We start from the raw sequence: 24,583 nt of genomic DNA on the forward strand, positions 1-24,583 counted from the left end.
AACTGAATTTTCAAGGTAAACTGCACTCTGACACAACTGAATTTCCAAGTGAGTTTAAGGAACTGACAAGAGTGATATTGATCAAGCTTTTAGACTGAAAAAGCAGTTACGACCAATAGCAATGGATACAAGTTAAACCCCTGCAAAAAATTGGTTTAGAAATTGTGTAGTGATTGAATAGAACAAAATCAGCAACAGTGTTAGTATTACACATACGGTTTAAAGTTTTTAATAGAGTTTTGATACATTATAAATAATTTTAGTATCCATTGTGTGTGCTGACTCATATATATATATATATATATATATATATATATATATATATATATATATATATATATATATATATATATATATATATATATATATATATATATAAAACTCCATATATCCTTATGTGTATTCTTGTGTCTTGGACTGTTGTTATTGCTATGGAGTCTAGGGTGAAGGTGTTGATGGGTTAACAGTAACATTATTTAGTCAACAAGTTTTCACTGTTTTGGAGCATTCCCTGTACAGCATGGGCAGCCTTATTACAGAGGTATAAAATGAACTGGGGGAACTATTTATAGGTGCTGTTTGATCGTCTGTTTGGGTCATTGACAAAGTTTAAGGCAAATTCGTACCATACTTGCAGGATGTGCACCCTTCCTCACTGCTAGGTATGTGAAGCAATATATATATATATATATATATATATATATATATATATATATATATATATATATATATATATATATATATATATATATATATATATATATATATATATATATATATATATATATATATATATATATATATATATATATATATATATATATATATATATATATATATATATATATATATATATATATATATATATATATATATATATATATATATATATATATATATATATATATATATATATATATAATATATATATATATATATATATATATATATATATATATATATATATATATATATATATATATATATATATATATATATATATATATATATATATATATATATATATATATATATATATATATATATATATATATATATATATATATATATATATATATATATATATATATATATATATATATATATATATATATATATATATATATATATATATATATATATATATATATATATATATATATATATATATATATATATATATATATATATATATATATATATATATATATATATATATATATATATATATATATATATATATATAGTGTCTGCAGATTCTCAAGCTCAATGGTAAATACAGTAACCTTTGGCAAGCTTTGCACCACAAGATCAGTATTCCTGAATATTAAGAAAGTTATGGATATTCTAACAAAATATTATTAGAAAGTCCACTAATTTTAGAGATTACATTATGATGCTTTCATTAGTCTTTAAGGGCAGAGGGGAGGGTTTGGCAATGTCTGTGACAACCACAATATACTTAATCTGCATTTTGGATGGCCTTCAGATCACCACTCTGAGGCTATGCAACAGTCAAATTGTGTTCAGTATTTAGTTAAATACGTTACTTTATAGAAACTAATGTGCACATTTGCCAACTACGTACTTTTTGTCCAAATGAACACATTATTTCATTTAGATTAATTGAAAACGTGTGTCAAAACAAATATTTTTTTTTCAAATATAAATTAATTCTAACACATGATTACTTGAGTATTGAATAAATCAAAACTATAAAAAAAGCTAATAGATACCAGTTGTTTATACATAGGCCAGACATAAAATTAATAGGTAAGTGTCTTACAAATACTAATCATAAGGTTATATTTCATACAGAATGCATAAACTATTAATAAGAATAAGGTGGAATACAAAGATCCCAAGTAGCTGCTCAAAGCATACCCATGTCCAGAAATATTTCCTTCATACAAAAGAATTAGCAGATAAAAAGCATCGGTTAAATGCTTAAACAAAGGAGTACCGGCATCCTTGGGTCATGCCAATTCAATTTTCTTGCTGCCTCTTTTATCAGGAGGTATACTAATATTTGTGACTTCCTTTTTCATTAGGAAGTACATTAATATTTGCGACTTGCTTTTCACATAATTAGCTGTAAAGTTATATCTAGAAAGAGAGGTAGACAGATAGATACGGAGGATGAGATGTGTGCTACTTAAACTGATGTATAGTAATGTTGAAAATAGACAAATAGAAGTTATATTGATTGTGAACTTTTCTTTACTGAGACTGCCATTAACCATTGACAGATTTAGCTTTATAGGGAATAGATTGAAAATTTGCTTGAAGACATAATAGTAAATTGTTAAATATGTATGTGAAAAGAGTGCCACATCATTGCTAACTGGGCTAATTTAGACTCATCTAAAATTCCTTTAAAAGCCTTTCTCAAGAGAAAAGAAATAACTGGAAAGACTGAATAGGTCAGTTAGCCAGAAATATTATAATGCCATGACACTCTCCTGTTCCATCTTTGGAGAAATCATGCTACCTTATTTAGAAGAATCCTCCTCCTCCAAATTTACCAGTTATTCCTCCAATTCCTTTACTGAGGCCACCAAATACATTTCCAACTTTTCCAGCCATATTTCCTGCTACGTTTGACACCTGAAATTAGAAAAAAATATATATAATAATGAAACACACAACAATCAAGTAGGAGTACATATGACTGGCTAAGCATATTCAGAGTTATGAACTGTTATCTACAAAACAGTACACTATAATAATCAATCATTTAAATTTGGCCTGAAGGCTCAGATCACAGTCTATATTATATTAGCTTATAGAAACTTAAGGGAAGACTTTTTTCATCAATGTTAAGTTGAGTCTTTGTATGCCATTGCAGGTCATAAGACATGACTAATAAGGACATAATTCCTGTGATAAAGGAAGAACATTGAAACTGGACCCCCTTCAGTTGTTTTGGCAAACATATGTATTAAAAGTGATTACATGGTCTTTACTGATTTCCTCACCCATCCCCTATGAGAAACACAAATATTGAAGGCAAAAAAGTAAACTATAGTCCTTTAGTAAAGGCAAATTTTTTTTATTTTAATGATAGAATGTCACCTCCACTTATACATCAATATATGATTAAGAGGGGAACTGACCTTAGCCACATAGTTTGCAGGGTCATCAAGTGACTGACTGAGCTGAGCTGTCACTTTTGGTTTCTTGTCCATATCATCTTCAATTCCAGTTTCTGGATACTCCCTGTGGAACATAATTGATAAATAGAAAGAGAAAAAATGTGCCACGCACCTTTTGAAGTACTGTTCCCACACAAAAAGTAAGACAGTGGAAAATTGAAAGTCAGCTATCTGCCAAAGATGTCTTGACACGTGTGATGCTTTCTAAGGACAAATTCTCACTATCCACACTAAACTTCATGCACATGACACACATACAGCATTTTCTAAAAAGTTTCAAAGCTTGTTATGCAGATTTTGGTCTAACGCCTTATCTTCGAGTCCCAGTCTGGGGAAGGGATCAGAAATATTTCCAGATCAGATCCCACTTAAAGCAATGAATGAGAGGTATCATGATGGTTCTTCCAACTTTTCTTTATTAACTTTTACAACATTTCTAGTCAGTGCTCTAATATACATTTTGTAGAACACCAATTCTCTTCTCTAAGCCTCACTTCTTTTTAACTAAAAGACAGGTTTTGTGCCTGCTGACAATAAACTCTAATATGTGCCTTCCTTCTTTCTCTATTGTAAATTTTAGTCAAAGGTGGTTGCTGGATATATGTATGCAATGATTATACTTGTTTTCAGGCCCACAACCTCAATATTTTATAAAATTTCACCATCTGAACAAGACTCCACTCCATTATTAAATGTGTTTGTGCTGTGTATCACCTAACTCAAATGATTACAGAAAATTCTTTTGACTATCTGAATTTCAAAGTGAAGCACATCCTGACCTATTCTTCTTTTGCTGAAATATCCACTAATTCACCACCACCACCAGCTTTGGCTTTCATTCTCCTTCACTGACCTACCTGGTAAACCTACAGTTTTGCTCTCCTCTATGATCTAGAGCAGACGGTTCAGCACCCTTCACATATTCTGACTGCCTTGGAGGTAAGCCCAACACTCATGACCTCTTCCTAACCTCTAACCCCAGTCTTCTGTTACCTCACCCTACTTCCATCCTTGAGTAATAATCTACAATATCCACTCCACAACTACATCTCCATATTTCAGCATTGCTGCTGTTGTTTCATCAATGCCAAGGGCCTTTTCTACTTTTAACTTCTTTATTTTATTCCAAAAGCTTCCCAAATACTTCCCTCAATCCTCCCACAATCTTTTCATCTCAGTCATGGCTTTCTTTACCCCATCATTTACTAGAGCATATGCACGCATCCATCTAAATGATACCTATGTTACCCATCATCCTCACTATTTAGCAATCCATACCTTCCATGTCCATCCGCTCCTAATCAGACTTGTGGGAAGACTAATGTTTCAAACCCTTCCTTCCCTCTTCCCTTTTTCTTTCCTGCCCATATCGCTTCCTATGCCTTCTCACAGTCCGTATCAATCATCACTTCTGTACTCCCATACACCGCCACCCTTTCTTCTATCTTTTTCTACCTTATTCCATTAATTTATTCTATGTAGTCATACTGATGCATGGAACCTTAAATATCTCCTATGTCTTTTTCCTCCTTCTCTTCCCTAGATGAAATGGAGACACCTCTCTGCTCAATGCCAATTTCTGTCCACACTTTTAAGGGCCTCTGAGAGTTGGCAGGGCTCACACATTGCTCACACCATGATGGACAACCTAAACTGATCACTTTTTTGGGATTTTTCTCTGTCATCTTTTTAAAGGACCAGCATGTTATTTTTCTATTTTGTTTTGCCTTTGGTCTGCCTCTCATCCTGTGAGAAAAACCTCACTTCCTTTTGATTCAAGCAAGATGGATGGATAAACACTAGAAGGTAAGCTGTCCCCAAGGTTATCAATGACGGGGATGGTAAAAAATAAGCCACTAGTTAACTCTTGCATTAGTGACACAGAATAGGGATAATTATTAGTATAAAATGTAAACTTAACTATTAGGGTCACAGGAGATGAGCTGTAATGATAGCAGTTTCAGACGACTATATAATAACCATGAAAATAGTAGACACAGTAAATATGGGATTAACATTGCAGAGAGAGGTATAAGCTACAAAAGGAGAATAAGTAACAGGATTATTTGTGACTGTACCATAGTTATAAGTGCTGTGAGTGGAGCCTCCTCACAAAAAAGGTAGTTATAAAAGGGAACACATATAGACAGTTGGACAAAAAAGATAATTAATAAAGTTTTGCTGATTTAGCAGGGTTATTGCACTCAGACATACAATTATTCAGACACCAGCAATAATAATGAATCAGTTTTTATGATTATAAAACCAAAATATAGCTGCTATATTTTCTCATTTTCACTTTTAATTTCACAATATAAATAAAAGCTTAGTTTTCCGTTGCACACTTTCCATTCAGTAACGTATGTCTACAGTATCAACTTCAGCATAGTATCCTGTCTTTGCCTGCGAGTTTCAAGTTGTGACTCTCAAGGCAACACTGAAGCCAACACAAGTTAAAAAGGATTAGTTTTTACTTCAGAAGTAAGCACTTTAAAACACCTGTGTCTGTATGAGTAGCATGCTCCTCATCACCTTTGCTTTTTATTTGTTTTGCAATTTTTACATTAATTAAATAATAATATTACGCACTTATAATTTTCCCTTGTCTTAGATGAATGTTTGAGAATGTGGCTGTGGAAACTGTATTAATTTGAAAAATGTTGATGTTGAATAACAGGCAGCTACAATGTCTTGGTCACTTGACTGGCAACTATCCTTGGGAGAGGAAGCCTGCCCCAACATAGAAAGAAAGATACAGTTGACCTCTGCTTTTGGCAGGTGAGGTGTATCCCCCCACACACACACATACACATGCCCGTGTAAGTAAGGCGACTCTGTAAATAGATCGAACCTACTCCCAAAACCTTTATTATATTCCCATTACCTACAGACCCTTTACCAGACCTGAAAATACATTTTAAGGCACTGGTATATAGAAATAGCATTTCCTTCTAATTTTGATGAAACTAATTATTGTCTATGTGTATCGGAGGCATTAATACACTTTAATTTTTGATGAATGCCTCTGACATGTCTCTAACATTATTGAAGCTTGAATAAGATAATGTGCTTTGCACATGAGGTGTGTGTGTTCGCCATGGTCTAACCATGCAATAGACTTGCAATTACTGACCAGTACCCTCCCAAAATGAGCTTTAAGAGCTCTGATGATGGAGTTCTGGGTATGGCTAAAACTTTACAGCCACACACACCCAAGAGGCAGGAAACAACCCCCCAACTGACTCTCAGTACCCATTCATTGCTGGGTGGACAGGGGGCATGGATTAAAAGAGACTGCCCATCCATCGCCACATCACATGGGAATCGAACCCAGGACCTCTTGGTCGTGAGGCGTGCCCACCAACCACTGCAGTATGTTAGTGCCATAAGACTCACTAATGATCTTGAGGGGGTCACCCATATCAGTCTCCTTTTTGTTTTTGAATTCTGTTCCACTTTTTCATTTGGAAAGCAGTATTTATGCACTTTTTCCTTCATTTTTTCTTTTGTGCTTGATTGCTTTCTCTGGTGTATAAAAAAGTAAAACTAAGTAATTTAGTAGTATAGTAAAACTAAAGTCCAGTAAATTTCAGTTATTGTCATTATGAAATAAAGAAAAGAGGCACGTTGTTACAACACAATTACCTCATATGCTTTGGCTCTGACAAATGTTTCAGATGCAGCACATACATATCACCACCAAATTAGTTGGCATTATTCATAAGGTATGTTGCTCTCAGGGCTTATTAATATCTCAGCGGTCCAACCGTGAACGTTGCTGAATCTGCCTAGGTAATGTGCTTAATATCAATACCAGATGCTGTACATATAATGCACCCTTAAAACAAGAGAAGTAATGTAATATGTGAGACCATAGTGAGATAGATATCTAAGTGAAACAAAGGAAAGAGGTGGTGGCAACAATTACTGCTTGTAAAACCCACAGAATGCTCTGGGTTGATGTCTTATCATTCCCTAAATTATACAATTAAGGATATACATTTGCATATCATTTACATAGCATTTACAGGGCATTAGATATTATAAGTAATCTAGAGGTGATTTAAAGTAAATAGAACAGTGTATGTAGATTAAATGCAAATACTACACCAATTTTTATAAGAGACTTGAACATCTGCAGATTTTAGCATCCATAGGGGGTTCTAAAACCAACACTGCAGATAACATGAGGTGACTGTATTCTTTCACATCTCATGTAATAGTCACCGGAAAACCTGAGTGGCCTGAATGTGTACATTGCCACCTGTGTTGTCCACCTTTTATTGGTGGTTTATCCAGCCTTAATTCCTCCATTTCATTGTAACATCCTTCGTTCCTTCTGTCTCACCCTTCTTATAACTATAATTCATCAGTGTGAGGGGCGGGAGTGGTTTTAGTTAATATCTGCTCATCAGCTTGAAGAAACGCTGAACATTTCTCCTCCCTTCCCTTCCTTGTCATTGAGATTCATTAACAGGAGAGGGCAAGAGCCATGGGGAGGCATCCAGCTAAGGAACTCATAACACAGTAAAGTACTTCACTGGGAGGCTGGGAGAGGACTAGAAAATAAATGTAGTACCATCTAACTCTCCATACATGTATACTATTATTCAAACGTCCGGCACATCCGGTAATCCGGCACGAGATTGGTTCCCTGCAAACTAGACTAGGAAGCTTACTATGTATGTATATGCATAGCTATCTATCTATCTATCTATCTATATCTATATATCTATATCTATATCTATATCTATATCTATATCTATATCTATATATATATATATATATATATATATATATATATATATATATATATATATATATATATATATATATAAAATCCTGGATCCTCGATTTCCTGAACCTCAGTTTTCCAGATATTGGATTTCCTGGACAAAATCCAGGGTTCGGCATTTGCTGGACATATTCCTGGTCAAGTCTGGGAATTGAAATAGAAGTCTAGGCCAAGAATCTGCAGTCTGGCATGTGCCCAGCAGTTGCTGGACATGTGCCTGGCCAAGCCAGGGCATCAAAACAAATCCAGCCCACACCCGCTAGGTGGCTGTGTGCTGAACATTTTTGTCTTGTGCTGTTAATGGACACTGTGACTTTACATTTAGAAGTAAATGCAGTATTTACTAAAATCAAGTACACAAATAATTTGCTTTAGTGTCATATTCTTGGCCATCCAGAGAGTTAAAAAGAAAATGGTGAATGGTGCATTGCTGTCACCAACACTGTGTCTGTTTATGTGTATCCACTGAGCAGCTACTTGCAGTTATGATCCATTTAGTATTATCCTTTTGACATTTTCATTACCTGATTTTTTATAGAAACATTAATTAATAAATAATTCACAATATTAAGATATGCTTAAGCACCATAAGTCATAAAAGAGAATGGTGGAGACTTCATGACCACTGCTGATGGTGTGTCCTTTGTTGACATAATAATTCAAGTTTTCAAATCTCTTGTTTCAGTTCATCTTTCTCAAATGTGCTGCTTAAATGTGCTGGATAAAGTGTGGTAAAGTCCTGGACAGATACTGAATATTGGTGATTACCAGACTGAATATATCAGGTGTCCAGGAATGGGCCATGACTTCACATTTGTGATTCCCAGATATGTACTCCCCTTCCCTATTAGTCCAGGAAATCAAGGGTCAAATGTATATATTTCTGACTCATAAGCACATTATACAGATAAACTCTTAGATCAAAGCCATTCACCATGCTTGAAGGCCTTAATTGTAAACTTAAAAGCCATTAGCCATAATTTAGTATTTTGCTAAATAAGCCTTTAATAAATGATACAAAAATGTATGTAACAAAGTAAACTGATAATGAAAGCAAAACAAACCTAACCTGACCATCTAGGCAATACTCCAAGGCTCAGCCAGTGCAGGTAAATTACTAAAAAGACAAATTACAACAGTAAACTACATGCCTACCAATTTCCCTGTTAGGTACATGATGAATTGTTCAAGCTTTCATCGAAACCAAATTTTTAGATAAAGGTGATTAGATCTCTCTCTCTCTCTCTCTCTCTCTCTCTCTCTCTCTCTCTCTCTCTCTCTCTCTGTGTGTGTGTTTAGCATAATAATGACCTAATTAATTATATTTCATGTCTGGATTTATGGTGAGGGTTGTAAAATTGTTAGAGAAGACAAGCATAATAAATAATGATGCATCATTCAGTCTACACTCATCTACATCATTAATGGAAAGTGCAATCATGCGAGGAGGCTGCTGCCAGATATAAATTACTTACTCTCCTTCAGCCCCCTCAGGAAGACTGGGTTAGTGAAAGGGAAAAAAAAAGGGTCAGTAAGATAAAGAATAATGCAGATACTAAAGAGAGTCAATATATTGCAATAAGGTAAGGGGGATGTGTCCTCTTACGTGTGATATAGAGGGAGGCAAGCCGGGTATACACTACTGTTGTTCAACTTGAGCATGTCTTTCGTGATTTAAGAATTTTTTAATAAATTATATACATCTGGAAAATTAGGCAAGAGCCATTTATGATAAGGTACCAATATCTACTAAAGGAAGTGCCAGGAATAAATTACATACATCTGCTTTCCTAAACTGACCATCATAATACTTATAAACCTTTTGAGATAAAATATTCAAATGCTGCACCATCTTCAATACCAACATGCAGTAACAAAAGTCAGCGCTATTCACCCTTGCATGATACTCAAAATAATAATGATAGGTTTGGGGTATTAAATTAATCAGAGGTGATCAATGATGGCAGAATAGAATTAAAGGTGAAAAGTTACAATAAATTTTGAACAGCTTGAATTTTGAGAACTCCAGAAAATATATTTACAACTGTGTTTCACTTAGATGTACCTTCTTAAATAGATGGCTGATTTAGAATGCACACAGTAACAAGAATAGAAAGACTGTCTTTACTTTCATATAGAACTGACATTAAAGAATTTTCACTTGTTATTTTATTATCAATATTATATACACAATTTTCCAGTTTTTACAATAGTAATCTGCCTGATAAAGGAATTTAGCTAAAGAGAAAACACGTTGAGGTTGTTGCAAAAAACTATTATTATCACATATTTCTAGTCAGTAATATCTCAGGATTAAAGTAGATTTTTTCAAGAGCTAATGAGTCAAGCCTTTTGATCAATTTATTTGTAATACTCCCACAATATGTATGTAATTGATGGTGCAGAATGCAAAGTTACAATGAATTGAAGAACCAAAAGAAAAAAAGATGTAGTTCACCAATGCAGTTTTCATCACTACGGATTTCACCTCTTATTTTACTTCCAGAAATACCAAACTTTAAAACCTACCATGGAAATTGAGTCACAACACCTTTTTTGACGGGTAGGCAGCTGCTTCGTATTGATATGCCCAGACACCTTGCTTCTGCATATCAGATCCTCTGTGAGGCCCAAGCGCCTTTGTGGAATTCTTGTTACTTTGTTGAATGATGGCAGGTTAGAATAGGCACCCATTTTTTATAGTAATGTTTAGATTCTCAAATACTGGTGATTTCATAGAAAGTGTCTGAGCACATCGGTAATAACATTTGTTTGCTGCCATGTTGTTGATAATGCTTTTGTTGCTGCAGTGTTGATGTAATTGTTGCCACCATGTTGTTGTCACCATCCTGTTGATGGCGTTATCACTGCCATGTTGTTGATGACGTACGTAGCTGTTGTCACCATGTTGTTGATGTTGTTGTTGCCTCCATGTTGTTATTGACAAGAGTACAGTGGATTCCCACTATTCCTCACAATGATACTAACTATTTCACTCATTTGTCAGCCATATTATGTAAAAGTAAGCAAAAAAATTCCCTGCTCTTTCATCATCGTCATATACAAAATCAAAGAGAGATTGCCTGGTAGCAAGGGCTGCCCACTGGGGCTCAAGCTTCCTGGCCTTGTGCCTGGACCTGTTCCCCAGGTAGCATAGTGACCCCACCGTGGCTGATACCCAACTACAGAACTAAACAATAATTCAGTTTTATCATTACAAAGGATGTAAATAATAATTAGTAGTAAAAAAATACAAAGCATTTTGTTGACATCGGCAGCATCATGAATGTCCTTGATTTTGGTTGAGAATCCCCCTTCGTCTTCATGAAAAATGCACCACTGGAGGAAAAGAAGGTGCAAATATTGCCGTACATTCTGATGTCCTTATCACTTGTATGCAAAGTGGTTGGACGATGAAACTTGAATGACTGCTGTATGTTCATAAAAAGATCCAGGGATTGAGACAGCTGTAGTCACTCTGCATTTTTTCTTGTCACCTGTAGCACCTTGAATCGCCTCAATTGTGCCAACTTAGCGGTCTTACTGTACACTCATGAGTGGTCAAATGCAGCAGAGTCATTTTGATCCAATGCTGAGCCATGCTTGGCTATGCGTTTGGAACAACCACATGTTCTGCCTTGTGTGTATCTCCATGCTTATCATGTTATCATGATGAGCTTTCCTCTACCTTTTTCCACAAACCTCCTTGAGCTAATGCACTTTTTCCTTCATTGTTTGTTTTTATGTGTTTGCAGGAATTTTTTTCCCACCTGTTCAGCTCCAGCTGCTTGCCCCTGTGGGTGTGCCTTTTCCATTTTGCTCGCTGCCTTACCTCTTTGTTACAGTACAAAGCCTCACCACCATAAATGGTTGCAGAACCCCTACAGTTTTGTCCTTGCATGTGAAATAATGATTGTCATTTCATGATGATGACATTGGTAGATGTGTTCTTTGAATGCTATCTTACCTTCAGTCATTTGGGATTCATGAATTGATACTCATCTATTATTGGCTCGAGATTTTTCGAAACTGAATTTCACCTACAAGTGAAAAATATGGAGAAACTGTGTTACCTTGCTCCAATAAAGTGGACAAGCACAACTGAAAGCCAGAAATTTACTGGTAGATTTGGTTAAGCAATTTATGCTTCAAAAGCAGTGTGATGTAGATCTGGTTAAGCAATTTGTGCTTCAAAAGCAATGTGATACATATAGAAATTAAAACATTTCTGTTTTGTCACTTATGTTTTGTCACTATGTTGATATTAACTCAAATCACACTGGTGTGCATTTTTTTTTTGTTTATCCAGCTGGGTCTGGTATTTTGTGGGTTTAGCAGTTGTTCCATGTCACAACTATTACTGAACATGGGTTGCTCTATGCAAAGATTTTTCTAAAGAATAAATCTACATTATGTATATGAAAATAGTTATGTATATAAAGGTAATCATATTAGCTTCCCATATATTATCAACTTGTTTTGCTAAAATGTAGCATGCACATATACCTGATAATAGGAATGAAATTATCAGCGGTGTATTGTAAAAAATTACAAACTAAATGAAAACTGGCAAATGATAAATAGTGATCCATTGATGTTGTATGGGACACATATCTGTAAACATACACTACACAAAATTATTGTTTTGAGAATGTTATGTAGGACAATAATCTAAGAGAAATCTGCTGCTCCTAATTTTGAGCACATTCCAGAACTATGACTAAGATGAAAACACATGCAAATGTAATGAACAATTGAAATTGGATACATACGATTGATTACTGTGCAGTAATGCAGCCAAAGAAAAGAACGGTGTTCATATTAGGATCAAATTGTTGGATAGATGGCATTTTTTTCACTAATACTCCAGCTACCTGCAATATTGACTTGAGGCTTTCACAGATGAAAGTATTCTATATTTGTTTGATATTTGAAATATACTGAAATATACTTCTGCTTTAAAATTCAGCTAGTCAGATGTAATGCATGAAACATATATACTAAATATCCTGATCAAGTTTTAACTTATGCTTGAGATTAAACATGTCATTCAAGCAAAGTTCACAAATTTATCCCCTACAAATCAAGCAATGCCTGATTATGCACATCAAAACACTACTGGTCTGTTTGATTTAGCACTGTTTGAAAGCATCCAGTCCGTCTGTATCTGCCAACCTACATGGAAATATTCTGAATTTCATCCATGTGTACCAGTAATTTCATGCATACTGTAATTTATTACAAAAATGTCTGGGCAATAGAATAGATAGGAAGAGAATTGAGGCTTGGCATGAGTGGCAGGGATCAAGGAATGAGATGTAAAATGGCAGAATTTATCAGTTATGGAAAAGTAAGGTGGTTTGGTCATCTGGAGTAACTGACCCTACACATCATCCACTTTAGCAGTGCCATCAAGAATGCCATTTACAATATTGTAATGGCATGCTGAAGAAAAAAATGATATTGTAGATTGAATTAATAATGTGAAAGAAGGTAATGTGGCACTACAGCCAGCGTTACTTATTTTTTACTCCTTTACAGTAATAAGTAAATGTAATATAAGGCATATTGGCAGATGAAGGCAGTGGTGACAGCAGCATGAAGAAAGAGAGAAGCCAGAATGTTCAGATATACAAGTACAGGTGTACAGTCTTGTGCAGTGTCTCAGGTGGCTGAGAATTTGAAAACTTGGTGTCATAGTATGGCCCCTCTTTGGAGTAAAGCATTAACTTAAGTCATATTATCTTTTTGGCTTCGAATAATAATATGTCCTGGCAGCTTCAAAGGCAAAAGCAGCACTTTTCAATAATAATATTGTGGACTTTTTTTTTGTACCTTTGAGCTACTTCCTTTACTCTAAAAATAAGCTTGAGAATATCTTGGCATCAATCTTGTCAGCACATCTTTTATTGCTGTTTACTTCTCTTAGTGGCCTTGAGTTGCCTCATATTCTTCACTATTATCAGACCTTGCCAGTGGCGTGGGATAAGGATAAGTGGCCGCAAACAAAAACAACAGTGAATGTTGCATAAAGTTTGTGCTCTATTGTTGGCTTTATGTACAAATCATGCAAAGTAATTATCACTGAAAAGCATATATTAAAAGTATAAGGTGGACACCCCACCTGATTGGCACATTTTCCTCCTGCTGTTCCCAATGTTCCCTCTTATTTCACAGTTATATTTTACACACACACACACACACACACACACACACACACACACACACACATATGTATGTGTATACTTCCTGTTAGAAGATAGGCATGATAAAACAATTCCCTCTCCTAAAAGCTAAACATTGCATCTACATACTGTACTATTTAAGAAACTTGGCACAATTGGGGATCTAGTGGAAACAGGTATGTATGTTTAACCTTGACAGTATTGAAGAAGTGTAATGTGATAAAACATAATGGAACAGTTATTACTGTATGTTGTGTATTGGTTTGTTATGAGCCATATAGTCAGTCCCATATGACTATCGAATTAGCTATATTTGTACAGAGGAGCCTGACCATTGCATATATGCAAATGTGGCATCTAATGGCTATACTAAGCCTAAATGCCTATATGGCATACCTATGGGTTAGGCTTATTATTGCCCTAAGTTAAGCTTCTGCCTCATTTATGTAGTATGCTTCATTACTTAGTAATGGCTGTTTTCTCAGAAATTAAGTAATGATTGCAAAAAATCTTTAAAAAATGCATATTTAATGTTTTCCCAGTGTTTGGCATCCTAGAAGAATCACAGACTACCTTTGCAAAGTGCAAAGATGGACCAAACTTGTTACAAGGAGGAGGTTAGCATGTCTAGCGTCAAACCCATGGGCTCGGGTTGTTCCTAGCCGGGGGCAGTCTGTGCCCTTCTCAACCAACTCCCTTTCAGGCTGGGGCAGTCTGCGCCCTTCTCAACCAGCTCCCTTTCAAGCTGAGTCAATAAGTGAGTACCAGAAGCAACCAGGGGAAGGTGCACTGTGGTAACCTGGATGTCACATAAATAAATAAATAAAATAAAATAAAATAAAATGAAAAATAATGTGTGGAAAGTACACTGAAATCCTCAGGTACCTTTTATATTGATAGCATTAGGCATAGAAATGAAGTGTCTCAATAGGTCATGGACTTAACCTGTGGTGTTAAGGACCATCTTGGCACATCCACATGGCATTACTGAAATGTGTGGAGAGGAAGAGAGATTCAGATTTTTATGCCAAGTGCCTCTTGTCTTGCAATTTGGTTGTGAATATGGCCTCTGGAGGCAGACTGATGTATTTTCAGTTTCATATGTAATTGCCATGCTTCAAACCAATTATTGCTCAGTGGCACTAAACCAAAGCCTGTTAGCTACATGGCCTGTGAAGGATACCTCCAGCCATATTGGTGTGTGACACATTTCACTGAAGCTGCTCCTGATCATTAGGATGCATATGAAGGAGATAAGCCCAGGGGAGTAGAGGAGATCAAGGAATCCCTACAAGGCTAATGGCTGGGGACAGGTGAATGACCTTGCCAAGGATTGTTCAGAATGAATATGGGTCAGCGACTCTGCATGGAGATTTGCTACTTTGGAAGTGAGCAAGAAGTGAAGGGAATGTACCTCCAGCCTTTGCTCTGAGGTAATGATTATTAGGTTTGCTTTATAGAATATGATTACTAACTAAAGAAAGTTCTACACATAGCATTTTTTTTACAATGTCCATTATGAGGCACAGACAAAATGATAATGTTACCTTGCAGCAACAAGGCAATTCAGTAAACTATTTTCAATTGAAAATAGGATGACAAACAAAGGCAAAACAATGGAGTTTCATATTTTTTAAACTATGAATGCACCTGTCACATGTGACCTTATAAATTTTAGCCCTCCCACCAAATTTTTTTTTCTATATTTTACTTAAGAGAGATCTACCATAATTAAATATACCATAAATCTAAGGCAATGGCATGTTCAATAAATTTACTTTTGTTGCTGTACACCTAATTAATGAGCCAGGTATTGCTGACTCACGCCTACGAGTGACACAGTACATAATGGGCTTACTGCACCGATGCCAGATTATCGTAATCAGAGCCTCGTATTTACTGGTTTCTGAGCCATAACTTTTGACAAAAGACACCAATAATTAACCATTTTAACGATAACTATATATATGAAGGGAGTTATTAGGGTCGAAGAGTCAGTTGTTGGGTCGGAAATGGGAAACACAAGAGGCTGTGTACGACAATTTGGCAACGTTGGCTTACTGCAAAGACCATACATATTACAAAACAATGCAGATATTTTAAAATGTTCTAAAAGTAGGTAAAAATAGTAAACCATGATCTTTATTGTTATTTTTTAAACTTCATAGGTGGCATGCAGAAAAAAGTCTTTGATCAACTTACTCATCCTCTCTCCTGCTTCCCTCAAGCAGTGCGCACGCAGCTTCCTCCGTGGCCATGCGCTGACTGATGGTTTGATAAGTTTTGGTATTCAGTTTCTCCTCCATGATCCCTTGGAGTTCAAAATCCGAATAAATTTTCTGTTTGGAGAAAAGTAATATTGAAATTGCTTCTGTAGATCAATAAATCACATACTTTATATGTATATATATATAAATATATATATATATATATATATATATATATATATATATATATATATATATATATAGAGAGAGAGAGAGAGAGAGAGAGAGAGAGAGAGAGATATTGATAGTTTATTAATTGTTGCAAGTAAAACAACAAAGGAGAAGGGAGACTGTAACTTGATTTTAGGCTACATATTCACTAAAAATGTTGGTTCATTGTATTAAACTCATTATATATATACCATCTGATGGCAAATGTTTGTTTGAAGTTGGTCCATCTGATGATGTGACAGATCGAACTTCCATCTGGCAACAGAATATGAATGAACTATTTCATTGACCCTTCCTATAATAGCGAGTTAAAATTGACCCTTTTCTAAAGAGTACAAATGAAGTAATTGAGGTATTTCTCTAATTCACTTAAACAAAATCAACACCATTCATTGGGGTGTCTTTCAGTGCTCTCTCCCTGCATCCAACAAATGTTGTTAGGTGTAGTTTGCATCCATCCTTTACATAGATTTGAAAACACCATTTTAAACTAAAAAGTGGAAACTTCTGAGCTCTGGGTGGCCAGGCTGAGACCAGTGATTAGAGATAACAGGGTTGTTCTCTGAGCATTGTTTCACCCACAATGTTTCACACATCATCTAGAACTCCTGACCCATATGTAGGGGAGAGCCGGTATGATTTGGACACTTTTTAGAAAAATATTTTTAGAAAAAGAAGTTTAAGAAGTAGTGTAATTTTGTTGATCTCAAAATGTTCCTCCATCATTTGCCTCTTTAGGCTGCTAATATGACACTTGTAGCTATTTCCAGTTTTCAGATGTAGGTGATGAAAGACAGGTTTCTAAATCGTCCGAACCTTTCCCACCTGTGGTGATGGTTCTGCCAAGGAGGTGGGATGGTATGGACGCTCATAATACTCGCCATAATATTAATATAACTTAAGTTTGATTGGCTAATAAACAAGATTATATCTTCTACAAAACATTTGTATAAGGATAAAAGTATCCTCTCAATATTTAGAGGGGAAAAAATAAAAGGAGAACTACAAGAAATATCTCAAAAATTTTGGTATTATGGCTTCCTTCTCTTCTCACAAGCATATCTGAATATAAATCAACCAAATTAACCTTTTTATAACCGTTGCAACACCTATAATGTTTAAATTGATAAAATTTAATAAAAATCATGAAAAAACAACCGTCCGAATCATCACGACTCTTTAAAAAGCAAATGTGTGGTCACACTCCTTTTCCAGCACGAGAGCTGGGTGATTGTGTTCTACGGCAATACCTTTGCCGTGCATCGCTGCGTCACCGAAATAATTTACATCTCGCTAATTGGCACGTTTTTGAAGTGAGAGCTTACGATACACCATGAAAATATTACATACGAGATGCAAAAAAACATAAAATAGGACTTGCATCGAAAATAACAGATCTGAGGGCGTGGTTGTCCCTTTGTGGGCCAAGGCAACAAAGTTTTGCACATTCATACAAAATCTCGCGGCACTCTGCAGTCCCATACACTTTACAATAAGTGCTATGTCCGGACCATCCCACTGTCTGAATCATCACCGCTCTCCCCTAAGCACAACATTGAGTGGTATCCTGATAGTTCACTGCAAAAATCTACATATTACCAGTCTGGCATTTTGGTCTTATGCAATATATATATATATATATATATATATATATATATATATATATATATATATATATATATATATATATATATATATATATATATATATATATATATATATATATATGCGGCGTCTAGTGCTCAAGGGGTGAAGAAGCCAATTACCTAGTTTTGAGCTACAGGCCTTCAAAGTCAAGCATAGCAAAAACATAATGAAAAACACACATAGCAATATCATGACACATCAGTGGAATCAGTGTTTGTGTGAAAATGTTTCAATTAAAAAAAAAAAAAAAAAAGCGTAAGGGTGTTTTTTTTATTAATTCATGTTATTATCCAATTTAATCCAAATTCAGAAAATCAAAAGAAAATGATGTAACTAACAGCCAGTTTAAATTTCAAAACAAAATTTCCATATTTAGACGTTTTATGAGTGTTTTACTAATGCTCTTTGCCCTTAGAGCCATGATACAGCCGACTTCATACACTCTGCAAACAGGCAAAAACACGCTACTCTCACCACCCTTCTACTGGGCCATAGAGACCGATTTCCCATTTTCATGTTCACAGAGGGTTGCACGTACAGTGCTTCCATCTACCGGAAACCGGCGAAAACTCAAAATCTGCCATGTTGGCGTGTTTGCCAACTTCGCCCCTTGAGCTCTAGATGCCTCATATATTTACACACACACACACACAGACACACACACACAGTGAGTCATGTAAACAGGATATTCGGAGATACGTATAGAATGGTAAGAAATATAGGAATAGCATTCCACTACGTGGATAAAGATATGATGAAAAAGATGATTACCACTATGATTAGACCAAAGATGGTATATGCAGAAACTGTGCGGTCTCCCCATAAGAAGAAACACGTGAAAAAACTAGAAAGAATACAAAGGATGGCAACGAAGATGGTTCCAGAACTGGAGGGATTGTCATATGAAGAAAGTTAAAGGAAATGAACCTGCCAACATTGGAACAAAGAACAGAAAGGGGAGACCTAATACTAATTTATAAATTGTGGAATAAAATGGAAGAAGTAGATAACGAGGAGTTGCTACTAAGAGAAGTAAGAAACAACAACAACACATGAGGACAATAAAAAATTGAGAAAAGGAAGATGCTTGAGAGAGAGAAAAAAATATAGCTTCCGGCAAAGAAACATAGAGGTTTGGAACAGACTAAGTGAGAATATAGTATCGGCGAAGTGTGTGCACAACTTTAAGGAAAAACTGGACTAGTACAGATATGGAGACAGGACCACACGAGCGTAAGCCCAGGCCCTGTAAAATTACAACTAGGTAAACACACACACACACACACACACACACACACACACACACACACACACAGGGTCCCCTACTTACAAATAGGTTCAGTTCTGAGTGGTTGTTCATAAATCCATTTGTTTGTAAGTCTAACATACATACATACGTTAGACTTATGAACAAATGGATTGTGCAGTAGTGTAGCATATAAACACCTGGACATTGAGTAACATCAGTGTACACAAAGTAAACATATGTGAACAAGAAAACACTTACTATGCACAAGTAAACATGTGTAATGAGTAACATTCCTAGTAATTAATAATAATAATCACAATTAACATTGAGCATGTGGAGAGAGCACCAGCAAATCTATATATGATATGCCACTAGGGTGACGTATACCGTTTAGATCTTGGTCATCCTGTGCCACATTGCTGCACCATGCAATGGACTGCTAACTAAACCTTACACCCAAAATTTTGACCAGGGCAAATTGTGTGTTTCATCAAAAGATTGCAAGACGAATGTTCATACATAAGGGAGCCTCTGTAAATGAATACAGTAAAATCTTGCATCTAATAATTAATTAATAGGTACCACAAACACTAGTTAGGTACAAATTTGTTAGATGTAAATGCATAAACATAGGGAAATTATATTAGGTAAAAAGAATTGGACTGAAGCCCTAGCTTGATTATTTTCACTCACCGTGTAATTTATTGGCATTTAATTTTATTCATATATTATGCAATGTGATGTGGATAACTTGAGTGTAATGAATGAGGAGTGTAGGTAAGATGAAAAGTGATATTTCAGGTGGGAAGGGAGGCTACTGGGCCATTCCTGCGCTGCCACCATCACCTCCCTTCTCCTTCCTCTCAAGGCAAGGTGGAAACCTCTGCCAAACACACTCTAGATAGAAGTTTAGGCTACTTAAAGTGGGGAGTTACAGCTATACAACACAACAGTATGTACATGCGACAAAGACTGAGGCAGCAGAGTGGGTGGAGGCAACATGAGGGAAGGATGGACAACAATGATGTCATGCACTTGGCCTAGGTAGCAGCCGATTTGAATCATGTACCTGTTTTATTTTCATTAGATTTGAAACTTCCTTGTTTGATAAGCCTATGGTTAGAGGTCCAATAGTAGCATTAGATGCAAATTCTTAAGATGTGAACTTATTAGATAAGAGATCTTACTCTTATATATATGTATGTGTAATGTAGATGGGTTAGTAGATTATTTTCTCACATCTGCTTCAGTGGGTTTTATGGGATTTTGCACTGTGAAGTCAACTTTAGTGAGTAGGCGGCGATGAAATGGAGGGAGGCAAATGGTAGTGTTCTTTATTCTCACAACAGTACAACCATCACAGTCACAACTGGAAATCTGGGAATGTCCTTGCCTTTCCTGATGCCCCACCCTGACTGACTCTGCACTTCCTCAGTTCCCTTAATAAACCTCTATTTCCTCTCTAGAAGGTTCCCATTGAATTTGCCTGCATGAACAGATTGGACTAACCTAGAACTTACTTAAACAATACTACTAGACAATATTAGAATCTACTAGGATTCCCAGAACTGCCATAATTCACCAGCATAACACTACCTCCCCTCTAAACTGTCATCCTGACACAACCTTACTCATCATACAATCTAGCAGACACTTTCCTACAACTGCAGTCTGCTAATCCTCTAATGTCTTGCAGTGGTATGATGCTGGACTCTGCAGTCCTCTCTCAGCTGCCTTTTGGGCATTCGATGATGGCGTCATCGTTCTCAGCATTTGTGAAGAACTTAGGGGTGGTACTGGTTCGCTTGTTCACCTTGGTCCACCACTCCTCTTCATGTGCTTGCCACTGTACCATGAGTATCGGACAGGTCCGCGGTACTTCCATAGCCAGTTCAGAGGAACAATCCTTGGTTTTTGTCTGCATCCTTTGGATTCCTTCCCTGATGTGGCCTGTAGCAATGTTGAGACACTTCACAGTATAGGGCCTGTGATAGGACTCTGTGACCTTGGTGACTGGACTTCCACCAGGCCCTAGCCAGTGGTCCAAGCATCTGCAGCATATGACTTGGGAGGGATGAACATAGTCCGTCGTGCAGTAATTGACAGGCTGCCCTGGGGTTCCAGCGATTATCCTCCAACCTTCACCTGTATCTCACGGAGGTCAATCATGTACGCTTGACATATCAATTTTGAATCAGGAGGGATGACCATAGCCCTTTGTGATGTAACGGGTAGTTTTCCATACTGCATGGTTGTCAGCAGCAGGTTTTGTCCTCCAATAGTCACCTGCCACTTGCAAAGGTCAAGGAGGCATTGTTCATGCTCTTGGCCTAGGATTCTACAATCCTCTGCATTGCTTGCATACAAGAAGAGTTATTCCTCCTTCCCTCCTGGCAGTAACTTTACCTCCACTGGTCCCCAGAGTTCTGTGCAATGTCCATTGACACAATTGTTCAGTTTAAAAACAAACTGAATTTAAAGCTAAGGTTGACCAGTTTAAATTCAGAGACGGGACCCTATGAGCTGCAAAAGCAGGACCTATCAGTCCTTTTGACTTTGCAAGGGGAGTCAGAAAAGTTACCACAGGGATAACTGGCTTGTGGTGGCCAAAGGTTGAGTGATGCTGCTTTTTGATCCTTCAGTGTTGGCTCTTCCTATCATTGTGTTCACTCATAAAAAGTTAACACGAGTTGCAATGAGACTTGCCAGACAGTTTAATTTTACTTACTGTTGGCAGTTGTGATGTGATACAGCAGCCCTGCTCAGTTTGAGAGGAATTGAAGGTCCAGACATTTGGTTCCAATCTTGGTTGCTTGGCCAGTGGAGCAAGGCTTCATCTGTGGGATTACCTATGCCTGAAAGCCTCTATGGCAGAATCTCAGCTTTCTTGTTTTATCCAATAATGTCTCCGTCAATCTTGTCTAAAACCTTTCAAGTCCTGCCCTAATTCTGACATCTCCATGTGGTTAGTTTAAGTTGGTGTGCTCCTCTTGCATGTAATATTTTCTTACTGAATAAATGAGACCTTTTCCAGCAACTAAAAGCATTTTAAAAATAAATAACAATTTATGTGCTTATTAACATAAAGGTACATATTTGAGGATTTGATTAAACTTTGCATCGACAATTCATATGTAAACAATATCTTGCATTTTGTAAACTATTTTTACCTCACTTTACTCTAAAAGTGTTCAGTTCATTTGACCAAGGCGACAAAATATGTGGTTCTTTTCTAGTGTCATGCATGACATTTCTGACAAAATCCATCAGAAGATTTTTTTTAGACTGAAATTTAGGGGTACTTTAAGGTTGTTTGCATTTGCAAACAAAGTGAAACACCACAGGTTTAACTCAGCAAACAAAAGGTATTACTACATGCAGTATACAGGCATCTTCACATGCAGACAAAGAGTAAGACATACCAGGGGCCAAGAAAAATCTAGATATGCATGTTAACCAACACATTTTTAGTTGCTTTTGAATTCCTTCACTTAATCATGCATCTTTACACATAGTGCAGATAAAATTTATGGTAATATAAATATCTTCCTAAATATTGACTTTCATTTGCCATGTAAGTGCAGATAAAATTTATGGTAATATAAATATCTTCCTAAATATTGACTTTCATTTGCCATGTAATGAACTGAATTACACGGGGGTCAATCCATCTCACCAAGCCCAGAGAAATGGGGAGGGTTACCCATCAGGAAGGTTATCCAAGGCATAAAATATTTTGCTCCAGCTTAAGATGACCGAAAACAACACAGCCCTCAATTCCTAACAACCTTTTACTGGGCAGAGGGTGCAAGAAATCCCCAGACTGTATACTTGTACACACAATAGGGAATTTGGAGTTATGATCAGACTATGTACTGTAAATGTGGTAATTTACTGCCAAGAAGTAGAGAAATAGCAATGTTAGCAAAGAGAAGAATTAACATTTGTCTCATGCAAAAGGTTCATTACAGGTACCAAGAATCTACTGTATTTAGCAGTTATGTGAAGTAAAAGTTATGGTACAGTGGCAATGAGGCTGGTAGAAACAGTGGTGGGATAATAATTAAACAAGAATATATTGATTCTACCCTTCTATCTTTCACATTTATAAAAGATTAACTCCAAATCCTTGAACTCATTTACCCCTTTTACCATTTCTTTGTCTTTTGGCTTTTCCAATTAGGAGTCTCCTTAGTGGGTCATGTTTCCACCATCTACCTTTTCCTTTGTCATGCCATCTACAGGGGATCCAATATCAGCTGGCCAGACAAACAATGCATCACTTGATCAGTTTCTATCCAGCTTATGTGTAGTAAACATACTGTGCTAAGCTCTGTGAATTTTTTTCTTATATCTTCATTATTATTTTCTTTTTTACAGGGAAAGTAAGTGATCATGGCCCCAATGTAGAGTGTTGAAGAAAAGAAGCCTATGAGGAAAGTGAGAACAACATTTCCAGCTACTGCTTCGGTGGTCATCAGTTCTCAATAAAGGTAAAGTGCAGTTAAACTTTCATATATTGCATGTATTTACTGTTTTTATAGTTTTCATTAATTTTAGGCATGTAATTATTATTATAGAGGTTAAATGATCTATATTTTCATGAATTTTCTTAAATAATATGTACTTTTGTGAGCTTGGAATGGATTAATCTAATTTACATTATTTCCTATGGGAAAAATTGATCCAATATATGAACAATATTTAAACAGCTTTCTAAATGGATTGTGTTCAGATATGGAGGTACCACTGTATTTGAATGTCCTCCTCACCACATCCAGCATCCATAAACCTCCTCTTGCTTGGCAGCTTCATCTCGGACATCCTTCTTCTGATATACCAAGCATCTCTCCTCTGCACTTGTCAAAACCATCCCAACTTAGCACCCCTATATTGTCTCCGAACTGTCTAAACTGGGCTGTCCCTCAAATAACACATTCTTGATCCTCTCCATTCTTGTCATATGCGCTGAAAGCTTTAGCATCTCCAATTCTGCCACCTCCAGCTCCCTCTATCTATCCATATCTCTGATGCCCTGTTCCCTCAAGTGGGTAGCCACAGAAGTCACCAACTTTCCCTGTTCTGGCATTCTCAGCACACTCAGTACCTCACAC

General features: G+C 36.1%; 1 protein-coding gene and 1 long non-coding RNA gene across 22 annotated transcripts in view; one reads left to right on the forward strand and one right to left on the reverse strand.

The window, feature by feature from the left end:
• Positions 1-24,583, forward strand: part of LOC127005906 (uncharacterized) — a 73,776-nt gene that overhangs the window by 8,927 nt on the left and 40,266 nt on the right. For all 3 annotated transcript variants that reach the window (XR_007758975.1, XR_007758974.1, XR_007758973.1), the window contains one exon: positions 23,850-23,962. This is a non-coding gene — a long non-coding RNA (uncharacterized LOC127005906). The remainder of the gene's footprint in view (positions 1-23,849; positions 23,963-24,583) is intronic.
• Positions 1,253-24,583, reverse strand: part of LOC127005904 (calcium-dependent secretion activator-like) — a 214,093-nt gene continuing 190,762 nt past the window's right edge. For 18 of the 19 annotated variants that reach the window (XM_050875264.1, XM_050875273.1, XM_050875269.1 and 15 more), the window contains 3 exons: positions 16,338-16,474; positions 3,117-3,219; positions 1,253-2,607 (listed from right to left, as the gene is read on the reverse strand). In XM_050875264.1, coding sequence (XP_050731221.1) covers positions 2,497-2,607; positions 3,117-3,219; positions 16,338-16,474 — 351 coding nt within the window. In that variant the 3' untranslated portion in view covers positions 1,253-2,496. Of the gene's footprint in view, positions 2,608-3,116; positions 3,220-9,425; positions 12,732-16,337; positions 16,475-24,583 lie in introns of all 19 variants that reach the window. The other variant, XR_007758972.1, reaches the window with a different exon arrangement.

Source organism: Eriocheir sinensis, chromosome 31, assembly GCF_024679095.1.
Source record: "Eriocheir sinensis breed Jianghai 21 chromosome 31, ASM2467909v1, whole genome shotgun sequence".
NCBI classification, from domain to species: domain Eukaryota; kingdom Metazoa; phylum Arthropoda; class Malacostraca; order Decapoda; family Varunidae; genus Eriocheir; species Eriocheir sinensis.